General features: G+C 40.2%; 1 protein-coding gene across 7 annotated transcripts in view; it reads right to left on the reverse strand.

Annotated features, from left to right (window-relative positions):
* GPR1 (G protein-coupled receptor 1) overlaps positions 1 to 10,115 on the reverse strand; it is a 34,812-nt gene extending 24,697 nt beyond the window's left edge. For 2 of the 7 annotated variants that reach the window (XM_039352858.1, XM_039352857.1), the window contains exons 1-2: positions 8,917 to 8,935; positions 8,711 to 8,806 (exon numbers count right to left, since the gene is read on the reverse strand). Coding sequence is in view for 2 of the 7 variants with exons in the window: in XM_039352856.1 (XP_039208790.1) it covers positions 8,711 to 8,740 (30 nt within the window). In the remaining 5 variants the exon portion in view is untranslated. Of the gene's footprint in view, positions 1 to 8,700; positions 8,807 to 8,916; positions 8,936 to 9,700; positions 9,839 to 9,985 lie in introns of those variants that run through there. The other 5 variants (XM_039352856.1, XM_039352855.1, XM_039352851.1 and 2 more) reach the window with 5 other exon arrangements.
* Positions 10,116 to 10,240: the final 125 nt, after the last annotated feature.

The raw sequence follows: 10,240 nt of genomic DNA on the forward strand, positions 1-10,240 counted from the left end.
TGCTGGACTTCTGCCAATTGTAATACAAAATCATCCAAAGTATTTGCACCATGCTTAAATATTTTCTTAGCTCAGCTGCAAATTTGGGGAGGTTAATTCCTGAAATAACTTCTATATCTTTGGCTCTTGATTCATTGCTTGTTTATTTATGAAACATCCCAGATATCTGAGCTCTTTCTGACACAAATATTTAGTTTAGTTCAGTTTTTGATATGCACTGATTGTAGATGTTCAGAGTGATCATGTTCAGGCTCAGTAACACTGTAACTGAAATAATCATCTATAAATATTAAAAATTTCTAGGCCCTATAAGAACACAGGCATTTCAAAAGGTATTTTTAAAAAGAAAAATAACTATCCAACAGTATTCTAAAGGTACAGTAATTACTTTGATACAACCTAGATGTCAGTGATTCTGACAAAATCCATTGCTAGCAGCAAGCAGCAAGACTACTCAAGCCCTGGCAAATCACAGGAGATCATCCATAAAAAGAAGGATGCATCACCTTTTTCACAGTTTTGTTTAGCTATTTCAGATTTGTACATTTGTGAACTATGCAATTGTTTTAATCACTCTACACTGGAACATCCTCTGTAATTTTGCTTTAATTTTGGTGAGTAATGGGACCAATATTATTCTGGCTGTATGGACTGCATAGGGGAAAGTTCCTTCCATAACTTTTATCTTGCTTGGAAGAATTTGAGTTTCCTATTTTCTTATAAAGCATTGTGATAACTTCTAGACAGGAAACTAGATCCATGCCTTCTGATGCCTTCTTTTTGTTTATCTGACTACAGAACAAATACAGGCAGTCCCTGGGTTAAGATCAAGATCCATTCCTAAGTCTGTCTTTAACTGAAATTTGTATGTAAGTTGGAATTTATGAATAGGCTGCCTATTACTAAAAATGGTGGATGATGTTCTTCCTTCCTTCAGCTGATAAACCACTGAAACCACATAATATTTTCATGAACCACTGAAAACAGGATGCATATTAAAAATGTACAGCTTCGATGGTTTGTCGACTTGAGGAAGGAGAACATCATCCATCATTTTTAGTAATAGGTAGCCCATTCACAAGTACAAGTTGTCTGTAAGTCAGACATCTTAACTCAGGGATTGTCTATATCTCATTCCCTGCCTCTGTACTAGCCATAAAATCTTATAGGCAGTGTAAATTCTTGCTGTAAAAGATGCAATTAAAGTTCCTCTAGACAGCTTTTGAAATCCTAGATCAATTTAAAAGTACATTGTATGATTTGCAGAATCATGATTTGGGACACAAGGGCGTTACAAGTGATCTCAAAAGAAATGCTTATGATGTCATCATATGTTCAATTTCTCTTACTTCCTGGACATGACAGCCAAAAAGTGAACAATTTCTATACATTTGTGCACTTGAGAGTTTAGCAAGCCATTCTATTCCCTCTGCATATTTTTTTCACAATGGGTAGATTTAATATACATACAGATAGAACAAAAATGGTAATAAGATACATCCCTGTCTAACTCCTACTGATCCTGGACCAATGTGTCACTATAAAGAAATCTCACTATTGTTTCCTAATCAGTGTACAGTGATCTGATAAGTCTGATCAGGTGAGTTGGGACACCAAGTTCATGTAAATCCTCCCCAAGCTTATTGGATTCTACACAGTCAAAAACTTTTCTGTAATCAATCATGATTAAAGTATTGTAAGAATATTAAATATAAGTTGCGTGATTTGTGTTGCTGATGTGAAATGAATTCACAGGTTGAGATTGTAGTTAAGTCACGTGTAGCATATGAATGGATTATGGCAATTGTAAGGTGGAATTGCAAGTGTACCATCCTTATACTAATAAAATGGCCAGCTTGAGAAAGGTGGTTACATTATTGATATTGTGTGGCCATTTGATTCCTGCTGATTGCTATGTGCAGTTACTTCAATGGATTACTATAAATAAATGACCAGAAGTGAGTGTTACTATAGTTGCTAATTCTGCTGCAGTTATTACATTTCTTTCATTAGTTTTCAGTGGGAAAAGGAATTCTAAAAGGTTGATCTCAGATATGGGATTCAATCTATATTCTTAGAATTTCAGATCTTTTTATTAGAGAGGAATATTTGCTGCAGATGCTCATCACTTTATTACTGATCGACAAATGGAGCAATAACATATTTTAATGGGATTCTAAAAGACAAGTTACAAACTGCTGAGTTAAAAGGGATAAAAAGTTTTTATTATAGATTTGTTACAAATTTGAGCTACAAGGCATGCAGCAAGTCTCCAGGTTGGAAAGGAGATAAATTCTAAGCTTAATATGTGGAAAGCCTGGCATCCGGCTCCCGTTAATCTGCTTCCAATACTGATAGTCACATTGAGAGTAACCAGTTCAGACATTGATAGGATCCAACCAACAGTTAGAGCAGATGGTCCTGTTGAATTTATATTACCTTTCTGAAGAAAATACAACACTGTATTCCAGCAAAAGAATCTTATCCCAATGTGAGATACAGTGGAGTATCTTGGCCAGCTTGCAGTATTGATGGAATGATAGATTCTGGATTGTATTAGCAACTACTACAGTAAAATGCGAAGCATCCATCCATGAGATGATATGTAAACAAAATACAGGCCAGGCAGCATAGTAAAATTTCTTCATGTGCAAGCATATCTACAACAGTCAGGCATTACCTTTCAGCTGACTTCATCAAATGTACAGAATACTACACTGATGTAGGATTTAAGATGAAGATTTTTTTGGGGGGAAGACAGGTTTGTTATACAGACACAGATTACAGGTGAGACTGATAACTTGTACTGTATCGATTAAGGACTGTAATGTGTTAAAATCCATTGTGTTTGTTGAGCAATTTATACATTATGCCTAACAATTTTTCAGTATTATTGTTATAAGATTTTCAGATTCATTCAAAGATCTCAACATTACCACTTTTTTTTGTAATTCTTTTATTGGTGTATTACTTACTTGATACTGGAACCAATTAAGTGTAGAGAAGCAATAAGTATGTCAGAATCCAATTATATTTCATCTCTAGTTATCAATTATAGAAAACCCCATTCCTGCCTTCTCTGGATTCTGTCATACAAGGAAGGGAAGGGGGTGAACAAAGGGGCTTTATGGCCCTCACTTCCTTCGGTACAACTTCAAAGGGATTGAATGTGGATAGCACCAAAAAGGCCTAATCATAACAAAGGGAGCTATTACCTTTCATGTAGTTTTCTCTGAAGTCTCCATTCAGCCGGCAGTAAGAAAAAGGGGTGGGAATGTAATGCCTGAGACTGTTGCTGGAAGTAGGGGGGGGGATTGGGTGGGGCTACTGGGGAACCCCTTAAAACCTTGAATGGGAGAGCTTGGACCCCAAGTCCTGTCTAGAACGCCTGCAACCATTTTCTCTTAATAAAGGATTCCTGTTGGAAGAATTATTCCAAGAGTTCTGTCTTCTTAAGATGCAAAGTAGGGTGGGTCCTTACATTAGACAGGACTTGCAAAATTAATCCACCTGGAAGGGAGACCCTTGCTGGGGGATTTTGCAAAAAATTACCATGTCAGACAATGGAGCAAGAAAGGGGGAAAACTCCCTGGAAAGAGAGCCGCTGACCAAATTGGAACCTTGCCAGATGTTGGGATCCGAGAGGTCAGATTCCTCAGGAGAAGAAGTGGTGGAGACACGGGACCACAAGCCTCGCTGGTCAATGGGCGTTGGAAAGAAAAGTGAGTGGGAAAAGGAATCAAGAAAGGTGACCCTGAGACAGGGGCCCAAGCAACCAGAATGGAAGCAGGAGATGGAGAAATCTCTGCACGCAAGTGAAGAGGGGGAAAGCTGGGCACCGTACCCAGACTGGATCCTAGAGAAAGCTATTGACCTGATGAAGAGAACTCTCAGCTCCCTAGGAGAGGAGAATCCTGAGCCCTACGGCCGCCCCAGCTCCTGGAGCCACAAAGGGAGAGACACCGAGGGGGAAGTGGAACCTGCAGCCCCGGGGACATCTGATGATCCAGTAGTCCCCACCCCCTACCGAACCACAGATGGCGATCTGGACGGAAGACACTACCACCAACAACGGAGGCACTGATCCATTCCAAGACGTCCGCTGTTGGAGGTGAAATTCAAAGAGAGCCAACACGCTTGGGGTTTTTCCTAACCCAAGTCCTCAGCTACATAGAGGAATACGGGCAGGACATCCCCAGCGACAAAGCCCACATCCAGATCATGCAATCTGCCCTGGACGGACTGGCTGCAGATTGGGTGGTGAACTTGCATGACTCCAATGCCCCAGAACTCAGCAACTTCAACCGTTTCATGTCCTCTCTGAGAAGACGATTTGAAGACCCCCTGGCTGATTGCAAAGCCCGCGAAAGGATAAAAACGATGAGGCAAGGCAAACGCCCGGTGACTGAATATACACAAGAATTCCGGGCTATTGCCAGCAAACTGAACTGGCCAGAAGACATCCTCCTTAGCCATTTCAAAGACGGACTAAATTATGATCTATATGACGCTTGCCTACCCCGAGGGGACCCACACCAACTTGAGGAATGGTACATCTTGGCAGAGGAAGCAGAGATCGACATATTGAAAAGACACCGCCGAGGAAAACAATGGAGCCGCTCCCCGCCTGAGTTGACACACGAACCAGTGAAACCATCGGCTACAGCCAAGAAGCAAATGGGATGTTTCAAGTGCGGAAGAGAAGGGCATTGGGCTGTAGAATGCCGCTCCAAAGCCCCCCAGCACAACCCAGACAGATCCCCAATCAGCAAATCCGGAAAGTCTTCAGCTAAGCCAAAAGAAACTGCCATGAGAATGATGGAAATTGCGGAACCCCCCACTTTTGCTCATCAGGGGGAAAGAACTCCAGCCTACACCGCAGGGCCGGTGGACGCCTCAGATGACAGCTCGGAGGGCGAACCCCTGGTAAGTGGACACATCGCACCCATCCTCAAGACAGTGACTATATTAATTCCCCCCATGCCCGAAGCTGTGAAGGTGAAAGCCTTAATAGACTCTGTCTGCACCCGCTGCCTCATTAGCCCAACACTAGTGGGGAATCTGGGCATCCCATCGAGGAGACTGGAACAACCAATCTCATTTGGCCAGTTAGATGGATCCATAGCGGGGGGGGGGTGCCAGCTACCCTAGCCACTCTATCAATACACCTGGGCAAACATGAGGAGGACATAACGTTTGTGGTGACCCCAGGCATGGAATGCCCAATGATTCTAGGGATGGAATGGTTGAAAAAATGGAACCCCTGGGTAAATTGGAGGACGACAGAAATCAAATTCCTGAAGGGGGACCCTATGAACTTAAAACCCCAAGGGGGGCTACCAGAATCAAGAATAGAAAAAGCATCCATGGGAGAGGAAAAGGGACTAATAGAAATACCAGAGGAATACAGAGACCTTGCTGAAGTTTTCAGTGAGGAGAGGGCGAATGAGCTCCCCCCCACCGATCCACAGACTGTGCCACTGAATTCAAGCCTGGGGCAAAACTCCCGAAGCCCAGATTATACTCCATGAACCCAAAGGAGAAGGAAGAAATGGAAAGATTCATTAAAAAAACCTAGAGAGGGGTTTCATTGAGCCAGCCAAGCGTAAAGTGGCTGCCCCGGTCCTTTTTAGACAGACGAAGGATGGCTCTTTACGCTTATGCGTGGATTATAGGGCCCTGAATACAATCAGTGAAAGCAACCTATACCCTCTGCCCCTCATGAAAGACATGCTGTCACACCTCTCGAAAGGGAAATTTTTTTCTAAACTAGACCTAAGGGAAGCTTACTATCGCGTGAGAATTAAGGAAGGGGATGAATAGAAGACCGCATTTAACTGCCCCATGGGGTGCTATCAATTCAAAGTCTTGCCATTTGGATTACAAGGGGGCCCTGCAGTCTTTATGCAATTAATCAATGACGTTCTAAGGGAGCACCTGTTCAAGGGGGTCCTTGTTTACTTGGACGACATTCTTTATTATTGAAAATTTTTATTTTTTCCATTTAAACATTATAAAAATACAATACAATTTTAAAATAAGATAAATTCATAACCATTGGTGCGACCCGCCCATTTCCCCCAGGCTGCGTCCACCCTTTCTTAAAACATTCCCTACTTCCCTCCTCTTTCTCTCCTCCCCTCCTACTCTTTTCCCCTTCCCCTCTCCTCTCAATACCCTACTTCCTCTCTACACCTTCTCTCCTCTCATCCCTATCAAAACCATGAACGCAGCATAAGGGGAGTGCCCGGGCCGCACTCCTATAAACAACCATTATCTATACTACACTTACCCCCCCTTACCCTCCCTCCCACCCCCAACCCCCCTCCCTTCACTTCCCAGAGCAGAATACAGGGTTAATAATAACAAAATTTATAATAATAAAAAAGAAAAGAAAAGAAAAGAAAAAAGAAAATATCATAATTAACCTTTAACTCCATAACCTATAAGACAATTCTCTATAATATTTGTTATAATATTCATTCATAAAATAAATGAAACTTTTTAATTCCATACTTTTTCTGAATATAGTCTATCCATCTTCTCCATATAATGATATATCTTTCTTGTGTATGATCCTTTAAATAAGCAGAAATTTTTGCCATTTCTGCAAAACTAGATACTTTAAATATCCATTCTTCTAAAGTAGGCAACTTGGACGACATTCTTATCTTCACCGAAACAAAAGAAGAACATGTCAACCTTGTCAGAGCGGTTTTAAAGAAGCTGCAAGCCGCCCACCTATATGCCAAACTCTCAAAATGAGAATTCCACCAGGAAAGGATAGACTACCTAGGTTATCGCATATCCCCCCAGGGCATTGAAATGGACCCAGAGAAAGTCAGAGCAATATTAGATTGGGCACCACCCCACACAAGAAAGCAACTACAAAGTTTCCTGGGCTTTGCAAACTTTTACCGCCAATTCATCCCCTCATTTGCCCAGATAGACTTGCCCCTCACTAACTTACTAAAAACGAAGGGAGCATCCTCAGTAAAACCTAGCCAGCCACTAACATGGACAATGGAGTGCCAAGCAGCGTTTGAGAGACTAAAGAGACTTTTTTCTGCCGAACCAGTACTAAGACACCCAGACATGGACAAGCCCTTCGTAATACAGGCAGATGCAAGTGATGTGGCAGTGGAGGCTGTTCTATTACAAGAAAACGATGATGGAGTATTGCAACCCTGTGCATATACATCCAAGAAACTCATGGAAACAGAACAGCGCTGGCCCGTATGGGAGAAGGAGGCATATGGGATACATTGGGTATTACTCACGTGGCGACAGTTCCTGGAAGGCAACAAAATCCCCTTCCAGGTGTGGACTGATCAGATGCACTATCTCGCATGCCCCAATATAACAGCGCACGAACCACAGACTCTAAACCAATAATGGCAGAGTCACAACTGGCAGCACCAGTAACCACAAGAACCCAAGCTAAATTAAAACCACAAATGGACAGCCAAACTGGAATTGAATTCAGAAAAAGTTTGGAAACAGACGAATGGTTCCAGAAAAGTATTACAGTCTCAAAAGATTTTATCTTTGTCATGTTAGCAATAAAATCTTGCAACCTAAACAAGTTATTGTCTCTCTACCCACATTTCTTTGTATCTTTATCTTTGTAATAGTAAGGAAAGAGAATAGTAAGGCAAGAGAAGAAAGATCCAGATTATTTTTTCCTTGCATTAATTGCAAACATTCAGTAGTTTACTTAATATTATAGAATATAATTCTTTATTGGCCAAGTGTGATTGAACACACAAGGAATTTTATTATATGATTTCTTACAGTATATGTTGTTTATTTTTCTGTGTGTCACCCAGTGTTATCTATACAATCCTTCTGGAAGACATGACTCTTCCATGGAAATATAATCCAGTTTGAAATCCACGTTTAATATGTAGCATAATACTAGTATGAAATTTGGATCAACAAGGCCACCTCATTCTCTTGAATCCTACATATTCTTACATTTAATCCTTGGCCTTTTATTGGACCATATATTCATTAATGATCCATGCCAGTAATTTAACAGCTTATTCTTGATACAAATTAGCATCATTAAAGAAGATGGTAAAATATTCATTCATTCATTTATAGCTGGGATTCTTCCTAATCAGGATAGATTTTTTTTTTCCATCTAGGAATATCTGCTAATGCATTTTCCAGATTGATAAATAATCATTCTTAAATAATAAGTTTTCTTTTTGTCAAGAATATTCTTCGGTACCCAGCCTTCTTAGCAGTAATATTAAATCTTATTGTTTTGTAGAAATATTGTTTTTCTCATTCTCTGTGTCAATATTTGAGTTTTCTTTTTATCAATTCAATAATCTGACACTGAACCTTAGTGTTGTATATGTTCCATCAACAGCATTAAGGAATCTCTAGGGCAGACAACTATAAATACAAGATTATTTGCAAAAAATTCAATTTATATTCATATTTGAACTGTCAATGGTTCTAATCTACAGTATAATACTAGTAAAAAAGAGGGAGCAAGTGGACACCTTTATCTTCAGTATTGCATATTGCTGCAAAGTAAGATCTTTCACTATAATTTTGCCTTTTTGTTCTTTCTGAGTATTCTGTATCAATATGAAAAAAATAAGGGCCATAATCCATTTTCTTTAGAACTGCAAATATAAAAGATCTTTCCAAATTGTCAATGGCTTTTTCAGCATTAAGAAATACCTTGAAGTACCTTTTTGCTTTTCTGATTTATCTTGTCCATTTCACTTAAGATATGTCAGATATTATTTCTCATGTATGCCTTCAGAATGCTGCCCAGTTTTTTCACCTGTCAGGGGGAAAACGTGTTAAAGAGAAATAAGAGATAACACACAACAAAATTCTCAACTTTAGGATCCAGAGGTTTATTTAAATTTGACACACAAATTCAGTACTTACATTTCAACAACTTATTGCAATAAGGATCAAATTAAGTGTGACAGCTGGGCCAGATGGCAACACCCAAATCTTTTAAACAGGCTTTATACCTTAACATTGTGCCCACCTTTAGCATTCTGGTGCCATCCCTTTTCCCTTGCTCGGGACTGATCTCCGGGTCAGCTCCCTGTTCCTGGAACTGACCATTAGGTTAGTTCCTTATTCTTCTACTGTTGTCCTGGTTACTGAGCCAGTTTCCTGTTGTTCCTTGTCCTTGCTCTGACCACTACTTTCCTCACTACCATTTCTACTCGTGTCATTGTACCTGTGAACAAGGCTCAGTTCCTCAATTCCTATATGCTAGCTGGTTCTGCACTCTGTTCCTGTGGAAAAATGTGTGCCAACCACAATCTTTCACCATCTACTCAACTGCAAAGGTCACAGTTCTTCCTTTTACTAAGTATGTCTCAGCAGACACCGGTCTTTATTTTAATTGACTATCAAAGAAATATGTTTGATTTGTACCGAAAGAATTATCAAGGTATTTTTTCATTTCACACACCTGAATTAAAAAAAACTATTCAATCTCTTAGCAAGTGTTACAGTTAGGACTAGTGATCATTCTAAACAGTTTAAAACTTTCTGATAAGGGTTAAAAAATAATAGTATACAAAAGCATTTTCACAGGTGAGTATTAAATTTGTATGTTAAGACAAATATTATTTTCACAAAAGGGAATCTTTGTATTACTAGGCAATGAAGAATAGGTGGTTGTTACTAAATAGAAAAGATTAGCATGATGTACCATCTTTATTCTATTCTAGACTATCTCCAAATTAAACCGGGAACTAGAGGAACCGAAAGTGCGAAGTGGCGCAGCTCCTGGGATGCAGCTCGGAGAATTCACGGCTCCCTTCTCTACGGTCTCCTGCCGGGACACCAGCCAGTTCACACACCTCGCAAGAAAAAAAAATGCGGGTTGTTTGTAATTTAGCAAAGGGCAAACTTTTAACTAGGGTTTAACTACTGTACTGTGTAAACCCCCCAACATTAGCTAAGCACTGAAAAGCTTGTTCTGTGCAAACCACACCTGGCAAAACTAAAACGGCAAAAACAATACTTTGGGACAAAGTTGGGTGTTTGGAGACATAGAAAACACCGCTGCTTGCAATCGGGGGCGTGTTCTACTTTCTTCCTAAAGACTATTATGATAACCGCAAACAGCCGCGAGCAGTTTCAGCTCTTCTTCTTCTCTTTCCAACCGCTCCTCCTGCCGGCACGCGGAATAGTACTGTACATATGTTCTTTCTACGCCTCTCTAGGAATATTGAGTGATTGTCTCCCT

This window comes from Crotalus tigris, unplaced genomic scaffold, assembly GCF_016545835.1.
Source record: "Crotalus tigris isolate CLP2741 ecotype Arizona unplaced genomic scaffold, ASM1654583v1 scf7180000018485.2372832, whole genome shotgun sequence".
NCBI classification, from domain to species: domain Eukaryota; kingdom Metazoa; phylum Chordata; class Lepidosauria; order Squamata; family Viperidae; genus Crotalus; species Crotalus tigris.